This window comes from Glandiceps talaboti, chromosome 3, assembly GCF_964340395.1.
Source record: "Glandiceps talaboti chromosome 3, keGlaTala1.1, whole genome shotgun sequence".
Lineage (NCBI taxonomy): Eukaryota > Metazoa > Hemichordata > Enteropneusta > Spengelidae > Glandiceps > Glandiceps talaboti.
In genome coordinates, this window is record NC_135551.1 from 25,163,976 (window position 1) to 25,186,746 (window position 22,771).

General features: G+C 36.0%; 2 protein-coding genes across 2 annotated transcripts; one reads left to right on the forward strand and one right to left on the reverse strand.

The window, feature by feature from the left end:
• Positions 1-710: 710 nt before the first annotated feature.
• On the reverse strand, positions 711-8,626 carry LOC144432804 (exodeoxyribonuclease-like). Its single transcript, XM_078121084.1, has 10 exons — positions 8,489-8,626; positions 7,970-8,026; positions 6,815-6,888; positions 6,168-6,225; positions 5,503-5,701; positions 5,041-5,112; positions 4,479-4,509; positions 3,412-3,524; positions 2,904-3,084; positions 711-1,250 (listed from the first exon to the last, which is right to left on the reverse strand). Exons 1-10 carry the CDS (start codon positions 8,504-8,506, stop codon positions 1,133-1,135), a joined length of 921 nt encoding a protein of 306 aa, XP_077977210.1. The 5' UTR covers positions 8,507-8,626; the 3' UTR covers positions 711-1,132.
• Positions 8,627-8,731: 105 nt separating this feature from the next.
• LOC144432926 (guided entry of tail-anchored proteins factor 1-like) lies at positions 8,732-12,692 on the forward strand. Its single transcript, XM_078121233.1, has 4 exons — positions 8,732-8,812; positions 9,843-10,008; positions 10,801-10,868; positions 11,987-12,692. Exons 1-4 carry the CDS (start codon positions 8,735-8,737, stop codon positions 12,173-12,175), a joined length of 501 nt encoding a protein of 166 aa, XP_077977359.1. The 5' UTR covers positions 8,732-8,734; the 3' UTR covers positions 12,176-12,692.
• The last annotated feature ends 10,079 nt before the right edge of the window (positions 12,693-22,771 follow it).

Here is a 22,771-nt window from a genome sequence, read left to right on the forward strand (position 1 = left end):
TATGTGAAAAATGTCATTCCTAGAATAGAAGACACTAATTGCCTAGCATATGTTGTTTCACATTGATTTTTAAAGTAGAATGCAATGATAAAATTGTTTTATAAATTCAAAATTCAAAATATATACCAAATCCTCATCATACAAAACTGATGTTAAAGAGGAACAAAGGCAAGACTGATTTGTAAATCAGCTGTTTTTCTTTTAATTGACCACATTACAGAACATAACTGAATATTGACAGCAGTGTTTTTCAGCAGTCTTGCAGGATGAATATTCTAAATTATTTTTTGCACCACTGCGACCTACTGTCATATACTGTAATAGTCTTGCTGATAGACCCCTCAGGCTTTTCTGCTCACTGTCAAGGTGACCGAAGGTCGCTTGTGAGGGTGACAGCCCGAACGGCATTCGCCCTCGATTGTGTACCACAGAAAGCCTGAGGTCTAGCAACTAGACTAATACTGTAACTGCAATCCACCAGTATATTTGACCAACCAATCATCATACCACTTTCAAGACCCTTAATATATTCAACAAAGGTGAAACACTTTATAAGGTACACTCTGATTCGTTGGAAAATAATGGAATAAAATACAAACCATCAAATATAGGAAGACACCTTAAAACGATAAATGAAAGTGACTAAAATCTTTATTGAAAAATACAAAGTGAAAAAAATATCAATGAGATTTAAGTTTTACATTTATCCATTTCAGTACTCCTTTTTTTAATATTTGAAATTGTTTACATAATCTAATGTCTGGTCTAACCTCTACTCTAAATAAACGCTGTTATACCACACACAAACCAGGTTGTACCCTGGTCATTCTAAATTACGACAACTTGTGTCTACATCATTGGCCTGGCTATACCCTGAAATGTGACTCAATCCTGCACACAAACTAGGTTGAACACATTTGAACAAAAATATGGAGCTTTATACCCTGGTCACTCCACATCATGACAATTAACTCACATCTACGTCATTGGCTCTGCAGTACCTGAAATGTGAATCAATCCTACAATTGTACTCTCAAATGTCAGCCATCAAATACATGTACAACTGTGTGGTAAACTTCCACAAAACTATAAAAGACTTTATATAAATCGAAGTTCTACAAATCTTAGATACTCAAATATTCAGTAAAAGTACAATTGGTGCATGGTCACTGCCATAGACTTGAGTTCTTATGCAGGAATCACACAGATTTTCAAGCAGCCTCTTGGACAACACAAAGTAGTCTAAACGCCTGTGAAAATATGAAGTCATAAAAAATGATAATTAACTCTTTTGTGTTTGTATATTTCTATACATTCCTATATTATCTTATACCTTTTAGTACTTGGAGGAACTGGACCCGACCTTCGATGGAATGGAAATTTCACACCTGCTATAATCATGATAATGGAAAAATACAACTATTAATTATATCAATTTCATCCTGTACTTGAACATCCCTAACCCTAATGTCAGTCTCCTTCATTCCATCAACTTTATCCTGTATTCTAACATCCCTAACCCTAATGTCACAGTCTCCATCATTTCATCTACTTTATGGACCTGTATTCTAACATCCCTAACCCTAATGTCACAGTCTCCATCATTTCATCTACTTTATGGACCTGTATTCTAACATCCCTAACCCTAATATCACAGGCTCCTTCATTTCATCTACTTTATGGACCTGTATTCTAATACAGTAGATAATATTCTAATGTCAGTCTCTTTCATTCAATCTGATTTTTTCAATAAATTATAGTACACAACATATGTATAATGGAGCCACTCTTCTCCAGTCTTGCCCTGATTTCCAATCCTAAACAGGCCATCAAAATAATTTCATTACAGTGTACATTGGAATAGTACAGATGGACAAATATCATCAATCATGAATCTTTGTACACATACAGATGATTTAAAGGCCCACTTCGGATGAGAATTAAAATCTCGCTGTAAAAATCGGTTGTTTGGCAGAGCTATTGAAAAAGATGAGCCTGAACAAAAAATGATCTCATGTAAATTCTTATTTAGGTAACACAAGTACGATGACCCTAGGATTGAAACATAGCCTCATAAACCTAGTCTTGATGCCAACATGGTCTCTAACTAAACCACGTCTAGTCAAAGTCCCTCAATCAGCACAAAATGTTGTTCATCCAATCAGTGAACTCCAACTGTTATAGTGACATAAACAGTGCATAAGTAGCATCCTGAGCTGACAAATATACTACGGTATATTTGAACATTACATAACTGCCCCAATAAACACTAACTTTATGAGGGACTGTGTTATTGGTTAGAATTTTCTGATTAGATTGAGACATAATCAATGACTGTGTGTGGGTGGCTGTAGATGAATTTTAAATTGCATCTCATGCATCTCAGGACTTCTAGTGTAACGAATTTGACTATACTGTGATTGGAGGTGTAAATTGTAATGATACTGTACAGGAACTAGACTAGATAATGCCAGATCTAAAGGATATGATTTGTATTTATCTCTATATACTAGTTTTATCTTCGGCACTGAATGGCCAGGGATTAATCCTATGTTCTTGCATTAGTGTTATCTAATCAGTGAAGCATTAGGATCAATCTCTTGTCCAGGACCAACTTTTTCTACATACAGCTCTGCCAAACAACCAATTTTCACACCTAGATTTTAATCCTAATTCAAAGCGAGACTTTAAAGGCCAGAGTTTCAATCCAAGGTTCTCGTATAAGGGTTATCGTATAAGTTGAGCCATAAGGATTGTATAGGATCAATCATTTGTTTTGGACCAACTTTTTCAATAGTTCTGTCAGACAACTGAGTTTTTCACACCAGAATCTAGGCCTAATACAGGAGTACAATACGATGCACTTTCACATTCAATGATATAAATCACATAAATCTACTTACCAGCCGATGTTTTTACCTCTGGCATTCATCATATAGGTCCAGAATGACCACTCTCCTGTTTTATCTGGATAAAGATGACGATAACTGTCGACAAACCCTTCCGCCAAATGTTCTGTGAAACCTTCTCTCTCTTCTTTACTAAAACCTGCCGTTTTCTTATTTGTCTTTGGGTTGGTTAAATCTGGACAAAATTGAACAATCATACAACACTTATACTGAATACTCATTACTATTTATCAGAATGAAGTAAGCTCTTAGGAGTCATGAATATTTAGTGTACATCTAATAAATATTCATGTCTGCTAAGACCCATCACATATCAGTGTATCAGTGAAAGAACTTACAATAGAGGTGGAAAAGAGTTTCAATTTGCTGTTTTTTTGGCAACCGAGTGAAAATATTATGTGATAATATGTGACTCTCTAGAACCACAGGTTTATGAAAATACTTTTATTTCCTACAAATAAATATTAGCAATTCAGTAATAGTTTATAATAATTCAACATACCTATCTCTTGATGAGCAACATTCAGATCCCCACACCAAACCAGTGGCTTCTTTGAATCTAATGTTTTGAGATATTCTCGGAAGTCTTTGTCCCATCCTTTCCTATATTCTAATCTGCAATAATAAAATAAGAATGAATGAGTAAACATGAACAAACACACACACACACACACACACACACACACACAAATATATACTCATTATATCAGTGGTGTAGAAAAGCCTACACAGCCACTGTAAAGGGAATCTCAAAAAATTAATGTGACAATTTTATCATTGAAGTTCAGGTATTGATAAATCTGTACTTGAAATTTCCATTGTCTATAGTTCCACTTACAAAGGAGAAGCATCTACAGTGACCTGTTTGTCACCCAGTGTTACCTTTAATATATTTTGGGCAGTAATACAAAATAAACAGTATTACATTATTAGCAGATATTGAGGCCGTTGTGTTTATCTTTCCACTTTATGTTTGTTTGTTTGTTATTCCTTTCTCTGCTGAGCAATACTTTGCATATCCTTTTCAAAGACAATTATATAAGTAAATGATGGGCGAATGGTTAGAGTGGCTGGCTTGGAATCTGCAGGTTGCAGGTTCGAGCCCCATCGATGCCATTTGTTTTTGAGTGGCTAAAGTCCTGGGCAAGATTTGAACCATGAATGACGCAGTCAACCCAGCTATATATTTGGGGACCTGGTAGGATAGAGGTTGCAATGTGAATGCTTTAATCCTGTGTGCTTATAAAGGCTGCAATGGTTTGTATGCTCCCCAGGGAGTTGAGGAAGTATAAAGGGCTGTTTTGCTGCTATTGATTTGAGCCAGGGGTAGTAATTGTAAAATGCCTTGAGCACCCAGGCTGGCTGGGAAAGTGCTATATAAAAACCAACATTATTATCATTAAATATAACAATTATGTCCACATGTACAAACTTTCAAACTAGGAAGGACTGGATTTCAGAGATGTATGAAACTGATGAAATGAAACTGATGATTACTGGAATCTTCGGGGAAATGAATAAGCCCAGTATGGCTTGTTGTCCTCACCTATAGTCTGTCCATAAACTTACCTTTTGAGTCCTTTACCAGCATTTGGAATATCTGGGGAAAAAGAAAGAACAACATTGCTCAGAAAAGTCTTGGTAGAACACTTTCAGCATTAAGAATATTGGTCATACGGTGAAGTCTACTTACAGGAAACATGGGAATTATATATGGGATTATTACTACATGTTGAATAGCTCTACCAGTCAAGTATGTTATCACACCTTAAAGTGGCCATATGGATGAGAATTTGGTATTTATTTTGGATTTTTATTTGGTAAAACAACTTCACTATGTTTTTCTACTTGAAAAAATAATGTGAAATAACATATACCAAGTATATGTTCATAACTCCATACATTGCAAAAAGATGGAAAAAGTGTAAAAAGTTGATGAGTTATGAACATAGACTTAGTATATGTTATTTCACATTAGTTTTTTAAGTAGAAAAACTTTGTGAAGCTGTTTTATCAAACAAAAAGCCAAAATACATACCAAATTCTCATCCATACGGCCACTTTAAAATAATCCTTTTTGACTTGAAAGACACAATTTGTTGTCAAGAAATGATGAATGTATAATACTCACATGTTGTTATAACATAAAACTTCTCAAACTCAGCAGTGATGGTACGTCCTTCTTTATCATGTTTCTTGATGTCTAAATAGAAAAAAATCAATCATTGACTTATATACCAACATTATAATGTCAACACTGATTTAGAATTAGTGAAATTAGATGGAAAGTTCATCACAGTCCCATGCTACGAAAACTTAGCCAGTTAGTTGCCATCATCATAAAACCAAAGTCCTTTACAGCACTGTTCCAGACAAAACTACCATTACGTCATCAGAAAATATGTTTTGGCTTGTGAGAATGGCCAGCAACCAGGGAAGCTCAAACAAACCTCTACATCCGAGAAGAAATTTACATAATTCATGAGAGACTTTTCCCCTATGTGCACTTGGGGCATCATGCATATGAGATAAATTCAGAGCTTGTTAATTTTGTTTTGTTTTGACTTCTGGTGTTTTACATAACATCACTTACCTATCCCATATGTGACATTGATTGGTTTAGTTTTACTGTATAGTCCTGTGCCTGCATATCCCTTTTCTTCTGCATAGGACCAATAACAGTGATAACCAGATATTTGCACATCTTTTGGAACTTCCCCTTCTTGACATTTGGTTTCTTGGATACAAAAGATGTCTGGATCTTCTTTCGTTATGTACTTTTGTCCATTTTTCTATATCAGGAAAGAATGAAAAATGATGGGAGGAGAGGGAGAGAGAAAAAGGATGAGAGACAGAGAAAGAAACACAGACAGACAGACAGACAGACAGACAGACAGACAGAGGAAGAGAGAAACAGAGGGGAAGGGAGGGAGGGAGGGAGGGAGGGGAATGGGGACAGAGGGGCAGAATCCGAATGTTAGACATTTTTGAAAGGGTTGTTGAATTTTTCATATTAAAAGAATCAGACATATGTATCACACATTTCTCCATCCATGTATTTTTTCCATGGCAATTATCTGTAAAGCTTGTGAAGGCTCAAAGTGATGTAATATGCTTCCAACACAGGAGACGAACAATTTAATTCCTCTTCTTAAGCAAGTCTTTGTATCTATATTTGGTACATGTACATGTAAGCACAACTATTTAATTTTAAATACATGTTTTGTTTCAGACTTTTAATGATGTATATGTTCCTACCTGCACCCATGCCCTGATTCCATTTACATTCCATGATGAAATCTTTAAATTCCACTCCCTGTAGAAGACAACTGAATTATTTCCTTTCTTATTCATGATGAGTTGCAAAAGGAGAGAAATAATACTTGACACATAACATGGATTCAGCCATTTTTGGACATCCTGCAAGGGTTCATGGGTAAACATCATAGCTACCCTGATTTCTTTGTATTTGTCAAGACAAATAGACTGAGGTTGCTGTGATGTCAACACAAGAAGTACAGCTTGAAGATGGCTTGACCACACACACAGGTCAAGTACTATTTTATCACCCAACATTATATTCAAGGTGATAGCAGTATTCACTGCAAGTGTACTATAGGGAGAAATAAGTCTGACTGGACTTTTCCTTAAGTTGATAGCAGTAATCAATATAAGTGTACTAAAGGTAGAAATAAGTCTGACTGAACTTTCAGTAATCAATACAAGTGTACTAAAGGTAGAAAAAAGTCTGACTGGACTTTTCCTTCAAGTTGATAGCAGTAATTTCAATACAAGTGTACCAAAGTCTGACTGAACTTTTCCTTTAACTTGATAGCAGTAATCAAAACAGGTGCCATAGGCAGAAATAAGTCTGACTGGAATTGGGTTTTTTCCGTTTCACTTACTTTCCATCACTAGTTTTGGCATCAGAACTGAAATCCAGAGAATCTAACTCTGGGGGACCGCTGCTTGTGGTTTCCTGGGAAAGAAATCAATAAATTAAGTAATGTGAAATGATCCTAATCAACTTAGACTGATAGAAAGATTCATCATTCTTTTCACTCAACATTGTTTTCACTCCTCCTCTTCTTCTTCTTTCATATGTTGAAAATTTTGCTAGTGTGTGCACAACAGAAAATGATCAAACAGTTAAAATGTCTGGTGGTAGATTTACTTACTTAAAACAGACAATAATGTGGAACGCTGAGACCAACAATTAACAACGACAGTAATTTTCAGTCCAAAGTTAACTGTACTGGTTTCCAATACAATATTCAAGCATTACTGAATTTGTAAAAATGAAGGGTAATTAATACTTTATTTTAATACTTTATTTTAATGAGGGCAAAAATAGTTGACGAAACAACTAATCAAGTTTTGTCCTCTAATATAATAAGTCAACTTCTATTACTTCAACTATCCTACATGCTAAGAAATTGCCACAGGAGTATTTCTTAGGGAATTATATCAAAGTAAAATTTATGACGAGATAATTCTTAAAGCCAACCACAGTTTCACATTCTTTGTTTATTGGTAATCAAACTGAGTCATTCAGTCTCTGAATGCTACTCCTTGTTGCCTTGACTGCAATGATGTCATCAGGCTGGGCTTATCAACCTTGCCCTAATTACATGTAACACATCTTGATCTTGCTTTATTAAAAAAAAACCCACTGATAAGTTCTGACTCTCCAGTAGCAAGTTGATTGTACACTTTTTATCAATCATGAAACTTTCATAATTAATTTTGTTTTTTCAAAATTTGTACCATTCCACACTCTCTGGTAGTGTGTGTATAGTGTAATAAAGAAATGATAGATGTAAAGAGAAAAGGAGATTAGACCATGTCCTAGTCTAGAATTCTAAACAGGTACAGTGTATTATGTTTTAAAAACTTCTAATACCATTATTAGTAATGGAGTTTTTAAAATGTAATACGTACTGTACCAGTTTAGAATTCTAGACTAACCGTGTCCACAACAGCTGATCTGTCAGTCTACTTTTTGCCTTAATGTGCCAACAATCACAAATACTCCTGACAAACTGATGTTATCAACTCACCTTTTGTGGTTTGGATTTTTTGCTTTTAGTGTCATCAGCATCAGCTTTTGCACCGGCCTTGAAAGAAAAATTAATGTTTATTATAAGATTGTGAAATTTAAGATTCCCCATTGCAATTCTTAGAGAGTGAAAATGCTACATACATTATACCTCAGACAATAAACATAATGTGTTAATTGGCTGAAATTACAGTTATATACAAAACGTCAACATTCATACGTAGGGCAAACACACCTCTCCCCCCCCCCCCCCCCCCCCCCATCCTCAACAGACGCCACGTGTGAGTGAGTTTCAGTGATTGTAACTGAGTGATTGTAACATCCATCTGAAAATGGATATAGCATGTAATACTTTCATGGACTAGTAAACAATCTCAGTGTATCGTTGTTGTTGACATTTCAAACTATCAAACTTCGATTCACTTGCACTCGCGCCGTTTCACAGTATCTCGACTAACTCCGAAGTGAACAAAGGATAGCTAGCACTTGTCAAACGCCGAAGAATTTATCGCCATTTTACCTTTCGTTTTGGAGGCATTGCGAAAGTGGGAATTACACCTCTTCCTTTCAGGAGAAAATAGTTGGCAAGTCTGAACGACCTAATGGTGAACGCTGCAATTTAAAGGGCACGGATTGCAATGAAACAGATGACTCAGGTCTTATGGCAGAACACGTCTGAGCATGTAGGCTGTGTGCACACGTGACTGTATCAGTTCGACCTTTCAACTTTAACCCAAGGTCACACAAAGCTACTGTAGAAAAAAAGATGTCAGCAATAGTTATTTTCATCGCTGTCTTCTTTTTGAGCTGTTTACATGCCTTGAATCCATACCTCGTACGGCTTGTAAGTATAACAACATTTAATTATATCATCTGTCACATTTTTCGTTACAATCCCAGGATTGTAACTTTTGTCAGAGATACATATTTATGGAAAACCCGGCCCACTGAGGCATGCTAATAATTTGTTTTGATTTTTTTTCTCATAGTACTAGTAAAAAGATTTCTTTGAAAAATGAATTTTTGCTTATTTTGACACGTAATAATAATATAATGTCACCGTTTATAATTTAATAAACTGCAAACAATTTTACAGTGTGTGAAATGTTTGTTATTGTAATAATTGTACACAATACTAGTCAATTGATAATTAATAAGTTACATTTGACCATGGATGTATTAGTGCAATACATCCGTGATTTGACACATTCTGTAGTTTTTTGGCAATTTTCATATTGAGCTATATTGTATATTGTGTTTCACATTATTTTGTCAAGTAGATAAATAAAGTACAGTTGCTTTGGCAAGTAAAAATCCAAATTATATATACCCATTTGTCATCCATATGGTCACTGGAGTCTGACCATGTCTGGTAGGGTACTAGGGATGTGCAGCCGGCCAATGCTGTCAACCCCAGACCCCATTTTAGACCCATTTTGACCAAAAACCAATACCCCATATTAGACCATTCAAATTTGTAGAAGACTCCAAAATACATAATCATCGATATGAAAATGTCAACCAGCGAATTAGCTGGAGGAAATTTCAATGGAAATTCCTAGAAATTTTGAACTAACAGAGAATTTATTATGTGGTTCCTTCCAGGACCCCATTTTAGATCAAACAAATTCGAAAAATTGTGTAAAGTGGACCCCATTTTAGACTCCTTATCTCTAAAAATACAGTGCAAAAAACACCACCCCAAAGGGCGTCACGTATACATATACCCAATAAGCAGGAATAACCCCCCCCCCCCCCCCCAATTGAAAGCACCCTTGGTTAAAACTCCCGTACAAATGTTCTTACAGATTATGATTACAAGCTGTCTGAATAACTTTGTACATAGAATGAAATATTGTCCACTTTCTGTACAGATTTTGAGATGGACAAGAAAAGATTCAGAAGAGGAATTCAGCAAACACCAGGAGTTGAAAGATTTGAGGAAAGATCTGTACAGTATTAGTGCCCAGGATGAGTTTGCTAGATATGCCCGAATTCAGAGAAAAATTAATAAATTGACTGAAGAACTTGGTCAAAAAAGTAAGTAGAAGAGTTTGTTTTGAAACATTCATTTCGAATAAGTACACCATTTTTACAGTTACCCACATTGTCGCCTTTTTTTTTCAAAAGATCAAAAGTGAAGAATTTAAGAAAGGTGCCCTAGAATTTGAAGGGTTGTGGCTAAAATTTTGCTTGTGGATGTCAAATCATAAAGGGGTGTAACCTGTTTACTGTGCTGACTGTGATTCCTATAGCTGTCTGTATGGAAGTCATAATCAGCGCAGTAAACATGCTAGAAGTAGTCAATGAATATCTCTGAAATAACTGATATTTCCTAAAAACTACACCATCCAGAACAAAAAAAAGACTGATGGACTGCACATACCAATTAGTTAGCCATGACATTGTGGGAAATGTTAGAGTAATGACTACTGTGAATTTGTGGCCGCAAATTAAGGCTTGTCCAAAAGATGCCTCTAAACATTCATTGCATGTAGTGGCAAAACTATGTGATCTTTTGTCATTCTGATAATTGGTATATCATGGTATTTTAATCCTTTTTCTGAGAAAAAGTATCATTTCCATAAAAAAACCAAGTTGATGATGTTGATGAGAGCCCAAACTATCGTACAAGAGTATATTTTCAGACAAATATGACAATTAGAAGTGATATGATCTTCAAGATAATCCTTATGTATCTATCCTGTGTTACATATATGTATAAGATTTGAAAGAAATTGACCATGCATGAATTCTCGTTACGTCATTTATTTTTGAAAACTGTAAGGAGCTTTATGACAAATCCCATTTGTTTGTTTTCCTACCTGACAGGTAAGAATAGATCAATGGTATTTATGAAGTATCAATGGAGTGTCATAGCAGTACTCTATGCCTTGCAGGTACAGTAGTAGGGATCATAGACCCTCCATGACGGTCTGTGCAGGGATAAAGTTACCTTTTTATCTTCCGTAAGGAAGGGTATATATATATATAGGGGTGAAAAGTCTACATGTACAGTAATAGAGATAAAATTACCCTTTTTGGAATCTAGTTTTGAAGTGACTATGTAGTTTTCATCCGAATCACTCAGACGTCATCAGTGTCATGATATTATACTGTTTGGTCATGTGACCTCCTAGTGGAATCACCTGACAGTAAACTATAGTAAATAGGGTCACAGTTTTAACTATACAGTCACAGTTGAGGGATGTAGCTACATAGTCACTTTAAAATTAGATTCCAAAATGGGATCTTTATCACTACTACCATATAATTTAGTTGAGTCCAGTGTCAATTTCTATTCAACTAGTATAGGATTTTTATACAATATAATATCTTGATCTACATATACAGTACCAGTCAAGAATCTGACTGGGATGGCATTGGACCACTATATATAAAATCAGTGAAACTTTCGTATAAAGCCCATTTATTTGTCATTTTCAGCTGCCTGATTGCCTATACCTTTCAAGTCAAACAGGGTTGTAGTAATGTTCAGGGTTTCTTGTGTTTGCAATCCTGGATATATGTTCTGTCCAGGCGGTTTATAGTTTGCTATTTAGTTTTTTTTGTTGTTTTTTGTTGTTGTTGTTGTTGTGTCAACCAGCAGTCATTTTAAAATGAAACTTTCAAGTACAGGACTGAAATTTACCTATACTACTTGTTTTTCATTTGACCACTAAAAGTCCCTCTCTCAGACCAGAGTAGATTTATTAATTCTCAGTGATACTCGTACATGCATACATGACTTATCCCAGACAGGCAATCAAGTGTATTAGCTGCCATCTTAGTCTGTAAGGTACGCCGTGACAGAGCGCCCTCAAACATCGACCAACCCCTAGGAGGCTGGTGAGGGCGAAACGTTACGACGTATCTTACAGCCTACTGCCATCTCTGTTTAATATTCATTTCAGTACACGTTGAGAAAACTTTGATTTGAAAATCAACCTCCCATTACAGTGTAAATTACTGACATCTCTCAAAATCTTCACGTCAATGAATTTGTCTTTCTTTCCAGGTATTTGTTTATCTATTCCTTATATGGAAATACTACCAACAACCAGTAGTATTGTTAGATCCTGAGTGGTTGTTTCCCATAGCAACGGTGCTATCAATACCTACTGGTGTGTCAGGAGCTGTTGGAATCACATGTTGGTTATTTGTTTGCTCCAGAATATCGAGAGTAGTCTTGGATGGGGTCAAATGAAAGCAACTCCACTGCCAAACTTTTTATGCAATTTTGCAGCAGCCACCCATTTGCCTGCATACCTAGGTGATGCGACTACACTGGATGTTGAAGTGCTTGACCTATCAGCAGGCAGTAACTGTCTATCACCCTGCATATCTAGGCTATGCAACACTTTGGTGTTGAATATCTTGCCCAATCATCATCTGCCTATTCATCTGCATATCTAGGTCGTACAACACCTGGTTTTCTTGACCTATCAGCAGCAATTGTCTATCCATCCTGCATTTGTGTAGATGATGCAACATTGGATCTTGACCTATTGGTAAACCCTTTACCTGAACATGAAAGTTGCCACGGTGTATAAAGTTGTAACCAGTCAAATTGTAAAACTTGCAGAATTGAGGGGTTCTTTGAAAACGGAGTATATCATACACCTGGCTGTGTGATATAACGAGAATTTTAGCAAGTCATGAATTAACCAGAAATGTGTACAAATAGAGCAAATTCAAGTCCCTGATTTGTACATGATAGCAAAGTCCTCTTTGTGTGTGGTGGGTGGGTGGGGGCGATGGACAGGGTTATTGACCGATTAGTAAATACCCAATTTATTATTTATGATGTTCCATATAATTTCATCTAAGTGATATTTTTACTATACTTATACTACAAGACATTGTTGTGGTCAGACCCATACCAAAGATCCTTTTACCTGGAAGAAATTTTTGAGTAGAAAGACAGGTTAATACTGGGGAACATCACCCCAAGAAATGTTGTTGTTTTTTTGTTTTTTGTTTTGTTTTTTTTTTTTTGGGGGGGGGGGGATTAAAATAAATTTTTGGTTCTGGTGAGACATTTCATGATTTCACATGTGAAATTTCTTCCTTTGCCAAGAAACACCAAATTGCAACTTTTTTTCACACTCATTGAATTCGCAACTGGCCCACATCATGATCATGGGTCTTGGCAGATATGAATATTTAGTAGTTGCACAATGCATATTCATAATGCCAAGTGTTTATTTCATTCAGATAACTAAGTCATGAATATACCTTTATTTCCTGGAGTGGTGTGCCCCTTTCATTTAATTTAGTTTCTGTAGAAATTGGTTTAAAATGCTTTTAGATTCTCATTCTTAAAATAAATTAGTCACAAGTGAACGTTAACAATTGTTAATTGTTTAGTTTTTATGATGGAATTAGAATCCATAACCAGTACCTTCCTGTCATGTAAAGAAGAATGTTTCCAGAAGCAATAGATGCAGGTGTTTGAACAATTCTGCTAGCCCTTAAAATGCATCACAGTGTACATCGCTGTAATCATTGTAAGTACACACAACCATTCCAAGGAAGACCCGGAAGTCTTTAGAATGGACATACATGTACACGACATAGTTCCAGGCTGACAAAACATACATACATACATACATACATACATGCATGCATGCATGCATGCATACATACATACATACATACATACATACATACATACAGACAGACAGACAGACGTGCATGCGTGCGTGCATGCATACATACATACATACATACATACAGACAGACGTACGTACGTACATACATACGTACATACATACATACACACACACACATACATATACATACACATACATACACATATACATACATACATACATACATACAGACAGACGTACATACATACGTACGTACGTACGTACGTACGTACATACATACATACATACATACATACATACATACATACATGCTCTTTGCAACTGGGAAAAAACCTAGCAGATGAAGTTTAACATGTCAATGTGCTTCATTATGCATGCAATACACAAGAAAATGTTTACTTCACACCAATATCACATGAACAATACCATTCTCCAGAAAGTAGAACGTCATCCATACCTAGGAATAGAATTATCAAATAACCTTTCATGGGCCCAACACATTCACCAAACTGCAAACAAATCAAACAGCATACTTGAAATATTTCAAATTGTTCCAGAAACACAAAGGAAATAGCATACAAAACACTTGTCAGACCCAGACTCAAATACTGCAGTGCAGTCTGGGATCCATACCAGAAAACCCATCAGGAACATCTCGAAAAAGTACAAAGAAAAGCAGCTAGATTTGTTAGTAATGATTACAAACGTACTACAAGCATCACAGACATATTAAAGGATCTTGACTGGGAGTCCCGACATGACAGAAGGACTACAGCAAGACTCAATACAATCTTCAAAGAAACGCATGGAATCACTCCTACAAATATAAAACACCTCTGTCAGGAAAACCATACCAAACATACCACTCGTCAAACACACAATCTAAACTACAGCACCATTCACTCCAATAAAGATTGTTATCGTTACTCACTCTATCCACGGACTATACCTTTATGGAACTCATTACCACCACGTACAAAACCAGCAAAAGATGTGGCAAATTTTAAATCACTGATAAACCTTGAAACTAAATAAGGAATTTTAACTGTGATGCATGACAGACTGTATGTGTATAACCACATCTGGCGTTCTGTACAATAACAGACAAGACAAGATACATACATACATACATACACATACATGCATACACATCATGTACATACATACATGCATACATACATACATATACATACATACATACACACACATACATACACACACACATACATACACACACATACATACATACATCATGCATACATACGTACGTACGTACGTACACACATACATACACACACACACACATACATACATACTTGTACTCCTACGTCGGCGTGTATTTACCCGGACAGCATTTATTACATACACACACCATATACATACATACATACATACATGCATACATACATACATATACATACGTACATACATACATAGATACATACATACATACATACATACATACATACGATAAGTTATCCTCAAACATCAATTGCTTTTATTGCTTGTTTTACCAAATCTACAAATACAATCAACTGATATCAGTGGCTCTCCATATCCGTATCTACCAAAATATACACATCAAGTCTTGGAAATATTTGAAGTGTCCTAGCTTACTTCCCATAAATTCAACCATTCTGTACCCTTTATATCATAATTCTCATTGATAGATTATGTCATGGTTACTCAAAGCTGCACTTGCTTCAACTGGTATGTTCTTTTGAAACTGTTAGATATAACGACTTACTCATATAAACACTGTACAACTGTAGAATTGACTAATCTGTGGGTAAACGTATTTGTGTAGCGTATACATATACACATGTAATATGATGAATATATCCAATTAATGTTTCATTGTTGTGATGGATTACTATTGACGTACATGCGCTGTTCACCCTTTCCCCAGCAGGAGATTTAGCTAGATTTTCAGTAGAATTTGTCCATTTGACTGTACATGGAGAGAGAGAGACCATAGAAAACCACCACGTGTCACACCTAGTTACTAGACTAGCAAATAAGACAAATTGGTTGTTAGCACTTGGGATGGATAAGAGTTTACGTAAAGATCACAATATGACATTATGTTTGTCAACAAAGACATAACACTTCAACCAGACATGCGCGCATAGCTTTTAATTCACTCACATGGTCTAAATTCATACAACTAATTGTAATTTTCTTCTCGTCACTTTTGCTACATAAATACCATCACATTCCTATTTATATAATTTATATATGTGTCTCACTATTCCGTGTCTCTCACTTCTCTGCATCTCCAACTCTTTTCCCTGTACTGTCGTACAATGTGGTTTTAGTAAAGCATGGAATGGTAACCATCATCAGAGACAGCATACCACATTATTTTCCTGACTGTATCTGAGAACAGAATCCATTCCATGTACATTGCTCGGAGATAATAGACTTGGCAATAAACCTACAGCACCATTCAATCTTTGTTATGTTGTAGTATTGTCTATTCATTGATCTTCACAGTAAACTACCCCTTTTCATCCCACACACACACACACACACATATATATGTGTATATATAATAGAATCTTTAGTACATCTGTTAAGAAAACTACATTTCTTCATTGGATTTTCTGCAATAAGTGTTTGGTGCTAAAAACAAACTAGTAAATATATAAACTAGAGTAACAAAATAAGGTTTATAGGAAAGCATCAACTTTAGGTTAGATAAATGTAATTTATTTCTTTTAACTCTGTAGAATGTCTTTCCTCTTGATCAGTGATTTTATGAAAGTTGTCAGTGCCATAAATATATGTCTTTGATCAGAGTTAAAAAGAGTAATACATTTTGTTTCATTATCTAGTTCTTTGAAATTGCCTAGACCACTGATTGCACTTAGTCTGGTATACATTTGTTGTCTCTCAATGTTATAGTTGTTGCATGTTGTGATGAGGTGTATTTCATCTTCTATCATATTGCAAGTGTTACATAATCTGTTTTCTATCTCTATTTTTGGTCTTTTATGTCTTCCAATTTCAATTTGTAGATCATGTGAGCTCAGTCTAATTCTTGAAATAAAAACCACCTTCCTCTTTGTTGATACATAGAGTACAAAGCAAGTGATGATAACTTCCTATAGTGCATTGAGATGATGTAAACACTGAATGAAACTATCATTTGACACTGCTTGTCAATTTCTAAGCAGTATCATGTGATAATAATCGTCCAGCATTTCTGTGACTAATTCCTGTTGTTCTTGCCACATCCTAAAATCAACAATTATTGGTCTTCTCTGTTGGTTGCGTCGTGTATTCAAATAAATTATTTTCATATTTCCATCACATTCCCATCCTCATTGTGCCAAAGGTTTGCTTTTGTTCTTCTTACCACATATCACTATGGCTTGTTACTGTTGGGCTGTGACCTATATACAGAGTCACTTTAAGTTACTATTTTCGAGTCAACCCCCCCTCCCCCCTCACACACACACCACACACACTGCTTCTCACTCCTTCCAGCCTCTCTCAATCTTTTCACTTGCCTTCCTCTCACTTCTCTCAAGTCTATCTATACTTTCACTCTGATTGCCTTTTCTTCTCTCTCTCTCTCTCTCTCTCTCTCTCTCTCTCTCTCAGCTTTGTTCTCATTTCTCTATTCATCTCTATTTTCCCCCTGTATTATCTTAATTAAAAGATGTTTGTAAATGTGAAGCATGGAATGGCAACCATCATCAGAGACACAGTACACAACATTATGTACCCGACTATCTGAGAACTGAACCCATTCCTGCTTCATTGCTAAGAAAATTAACAAAATAATTGACAAAAAACTAGACCTCCACTCAAACTTTTCCAGGCTGTGGTGGAGCTAGATTTGTCCATATTCATTACCTTTCTTAACAGTGATGGTTACTGTGTTGTGGTTACATGCACTGGACTTTATAAACTACCAATTTCCATTCTTTATTTGGCTCACACTAAAGGTGACTATACAATTAAAATCATCAAACCGGAAACAAAACATTGTCTGGCTTTATAAAAAATCTTACTAACTCTTCTACATTTTATAATCTGGTGCCATCTTATTGTCTTGCTCATCAAATATCTCTGTTAGTAAGATTTTTGTTGAGCCAGAAGATGTTTTGTTTTCAGGTTTTGTGATTTTAATTGTAACTTTCTACAAAGCATGCAATTACTTGAGAGAGGATGTAAACACTGAATGACAGTTGTCATTAGGTACTGCTTTGTTAGTAACCAAGCAGTATCTCATGATAATAATCACCCAGTATTTCTTTAATTCTGTTCCTGTTGTTCTCAAATATGGCAACTACATGTTTTCCCACTCATTTGTTTTTAGCACACATAATACACCACCATTGCAACAAAGTCTGGTTTTACTATTTTCTCTCTCTCTCTCTCGCTCGCTCTCTCTCTCTCTCTCTCTCTCTCTCTCTCTCCTCTCTCTCTCTCTCTCGCTCTCTCTCGCTCGCGCGCCACACACACACACTTCATGCTTGCAGCATTAACAAAACTCACTTTAGTTTAGTTGTGGCTATTCCTTTGACTTTAGGTAAAATCTTCATTTTAACAAACATTTTTTTTTTTTAATTTTGAAAGTTTACATAGAAAATGACGTCAACATTACCACAAATAGGCAATAGATGCACAAGTACTCTAACAACTGGTGACACTTGTAATATGTGATACCAAATGTACATAACATCAATGGTTGTGGTTGCTGAAAACTGCTTTGGTTCTAGTGTTTTGTGTCAACTCCCATTCTCTTACCAGTGATACATTACCTGTAGTACTGAGATGGGTGAAAGTTGTCAACACCTGGACTTTGGCAAAAGGATGATGTTTAATTATATTCCACGCAAATCTTTTCTAAATTTGTATACTTCACAATTTATTTTTTTAATTTGCACCTTTTTCACTATATAGCAGAGACCTCACCGAGAGCTCAACCATTTCAAATGAGATGGTTTGATCAATATATTATGTTTTCAATTTCAGATAGTCACTGCACTTATAGTGTATACCCATAAATATACACCCTTCATAAATACATAATAAATAGTTAATCTCAGTATTAACTTTTGTCCCGTTTAGTAATAATAATGCTACTTCCATGTTTCAGTCAGATTTCACTTTTGGAAAATCCCACCTGTGATCCCTCCTTTTCACGGCTTGCCAACTTGTACACAATGTGTGTATAACAAAAAAGTTGCCATCAGTGACCAGGTTCAATTTCTGATATATTTGTGAGTTTGTGACATTACAGAAAGTACACTGGCAATCTGCAAACTAAAAAAAAATCTGAAAATTAATTGCCACGTCAATAAAATACACTTTATAATCACTTTAGATCAAATTATGCAATTTAAAACCTTCTGCGTTTTCCCAAAATGTTAACTTTTAAAAGTTTAAGTTGAAGAGCTTACACTAACTTGACTATTAAAGTTACATTTACTCACCTTCAACAGAAACGACACGCTTGTTTGAAAATCGCACTATTCATGAGACCGAAACATTTTCGGTACAGTTCGGCAATCTCCGTAAAACTATCATAAATCATCAACAGATTAGACATGCACCATGTACCACACCTCACCGTCACGTACGTATACCTGTAGGCTGTAGCTGTATGGGAATTTTGCGCCCCGACAGCCTACCAGGCACTTAGTGACTTACGAATAAAAAAAAAATGCGAGTCCTACCAACACCATACAAACAAAGTTTCACCATTCGATATCTTCAAGGTTGCCTTTTCCTTGAAATAGATATGAAACCAACCTTCAAACACAACATACATGTGGATAATCATCCTGACAACTTCAGTAAGTTTCTGGTGAACTACATCCCTGCAAATTTTTACCTGTCAGTAAGTCTGTGTGAGTGACGTCAACACAACATCGATATACACTTGAACTCTATAATCACTTGTGAACAAATTATAGTATAAAGAGTTCAAAATTACAGCAAACGAAGAGCGTGTTTCCGTAGAGGTTTCACTTCGATGTGGCATGCACTCACCATCCGGATCCATGGTCCAAACGTCCAGGACCTCGACCTTTGCATGAGTTTGTTTGGTACACTGTTCTCGACGCCGGAACACCCGAAGACCATTCGGCCCATTTCGGTAAAAAGAACCGCCGAGTATTCGTGCATACCATGGCGTAGTTAGCTATGACTTGTAAGTTGTATGGTGCCGATCTGAAGCATTCGACGTTCAGAACTGTTCCATAGATAAGGCCACAATAAGTAACTATACTTTCTTATCACATGAAATATTTTGTTCATGATTTGAACCAAATTTATAAACCTCAGGAGCGGTAAAAAATTTCTTGCCCAATACCTTCTAAAACCTATATTCAGTGACCGGGATTCAGTGATCGAGTTGGGTGTCAGCCTTCCTCTGCCTGTCAGTCTGTTTGTTTGTGTGTGTGTGTATATAGTCTCCATATATATATATATATATATATATATATATATATATATATATATATATATATATATATATATATATATATCTCTCTCTCTCTCTCTCTCTCTCTACCTTTTTGAACATTCAAACCTCAGGAGCAGTCATTTACCTTGTAGTTTGCAAAACTGTACATTTCATTTACCTACCATACATTTAATTATGAGGCAGTCAATGGCCAATCAAGCAAATGTGTGTGTCTGCCCAAATATCTTTGAACAGGTTAGTTAAAAGTGTAGGTAATATGGCTATACAGTTGCATAATAATGTATTGACTCGAATAAATTGGGGTATTGAAGACAATTTTCAAGTATTCTAGGGCTTTCGATAATGTGTATGGTTTGAAATGTTATGCCATTTAATGGCCTCCTACATGATGTCCTTATTTTGCTTGCTGTAGGAGGGGGAGGAGGAGGGGGGGGGGGGAAATACACCCTCCCCACTAGCTATCATGGAGGATGCTGTTTCTGCCCATAATCAAGATTGAAAGATAAAACGCTGCTGACAAAGTATCTCCAAGTACAGTCCAATGTGAGACCTTTTTTGCAAAGCCCACATATATTTGTAAAGAAATCTCTCATTGTTATGTAAGTATGAAGTGGAGTGGGGGGTTACTGTATAATTACACATTAAAATGTGTAGCGGGGGGGGGGGGGGGGGTACAGAAATTCTTGGCTTCATTTGGGGGGGGGGGACATTTTTTGAGTGCGAAAGGGGGTTGCAAAAATATTTTTGACCAAAACAATTTCCCCCTCCCCCTGTAAATTATGACCCCAGCCTTTTTTACCTTAGGCCTAAAAGAAATTGTTTGGTTTCGGTTACCCAATCCACCTAGTTTTTCAGTGCCGACCTAATCTTTTTATTTATGTATTGGAGAAAAAAATTATAAAATCGTGAAAATTGTGAAGTCTCGCAAGAAATTGTGGATGCGGAAACTGACTCAAACCCAAAACGGAGCAGGTATTAGTCCTAGATAAATATACTCACAAAGACAGACAAATAGCAAAGTAACATTTGATAGTTGTTCAACAAGCCATTTCAAAAATCAAAACATCAAACACAATCAGCCAAGAAAACAGAATGTCTTTACTTTTCCTTGTGTTGTTTTATTGCATCTTGCATTAGCAAAGAGGTGTAAGATTAATAACACGAATATATTTACTGGTAATACATGTAATATAACTAGCATGACACTTTTGACCTTAAAGCTGCACCCGAACGATTTCTAGAAAACGTTTTGTATCACCTGTGGATAAACATAGTTTTTGTAACTGTACACATGATAAATCAAATTGAATTCATTTTTGGGTCTACACCTAAAAATCGGCGCCCTCAAAGGCAATCATGATTTCAGCCTTCTACTGCATGCTCATGGATCATATTGATCTGATTAACTTTCATGGGAAAATGATACTCCAGTTACAACTAGTACAGTTTCAACATGGTGAAAGATTCAAAACCAAGCTTCCACTCAAGATTGAAACTTGCCATTTCACTACTGCCAAATAACATTGACCACTAATTAACAGATACTGTGTTTTTTAATAAGTCATTAACCAAATTTTAGTGAATACATATCCTGAAAATGGACATAAAGTCTTATTGGTTTTTACATATATCAACTATAAAAGTTTATGTTAAGCAGTCTTGCCAAGTGATGTGAATAGTAATGATTCAGAGCTGGAAGACATTTTCTGGTTGATGTAATCTTTTTAGCTCCGCTGTCAGCGAAAGCTGAAAGCATAGCTTTAGGTATAGGTTGTATTAAGGTATATGTATAGGTGGAATCATTGGTGTCCGTCAAACTTTTATATTTTCATCATCTTCTCCGAAAGTGAGTCAGAATTCTTCGATATTTGGTGTGCATGTTCTCTTGGGGGAGGCTATTCAGATTTGTTCATGCACCCCTTCTACATAATCAGCCAGTCCGCAACATCCTCATTTGCATACTCTATCCTCATTTGACCAGAAGCTGAAGCTGACCTCATTTGACCGAGCGATTTTCCACAGCAAGTAACAACACAGGACGTTCTTGGTACTCACTAAAATCACACTTCAGACCCACTATAAAAGTGTGATGTTTTCAGATAACATGTAACTTGTGATTAATTCTATATTGTCGTGCAATTTGTAGTGACAGTGAACCAGAATGAAGACAACTTGCGTAAGGAAGGCATGCGGTTGAAGTTATGCAAGAGCAGTCTCACTGCCGACTGTGAATCAACCAAACTTTGTTTATTGGCCGACAGTCACATTGTAAAGTTAAACGACATGAACGTGTCTTGCCATTTCCAAAATGCAAATATTTGGCAAGTAAAAATAATTAAAATAATTACAACTTTAATTTGGCTTCAGACTTTGCATTATGTTTTGCGTATCTTTCCCCGTTTTACACGTAAATCCGAAAAGGTTCTCTCTAGTCATGTCAGTGATCATACCGGGGCTGTTTTGAGTACGAGCGAAGTGAGGTATTTTTTTGAGAATTATTAATATTGCGAAATGTCAAGTACAAGGTTTAAATACAATGGAATGATGAAAAAAAAATTGGCCGAGTCTGCTGACAGGCGCCGGTCACAAGAAACTCCGTAAATTAAAATATCAGAGGATGTGATGTATGTATTAATCGCCATCTTAGTTTCCGTATGGCGACTATCCCAAGTAACCAGATGCACGAGGGTCTAACCCGGAAGCAAGTCGTTGTCAGCCATACGTTACAGTGGTAATATCGTCC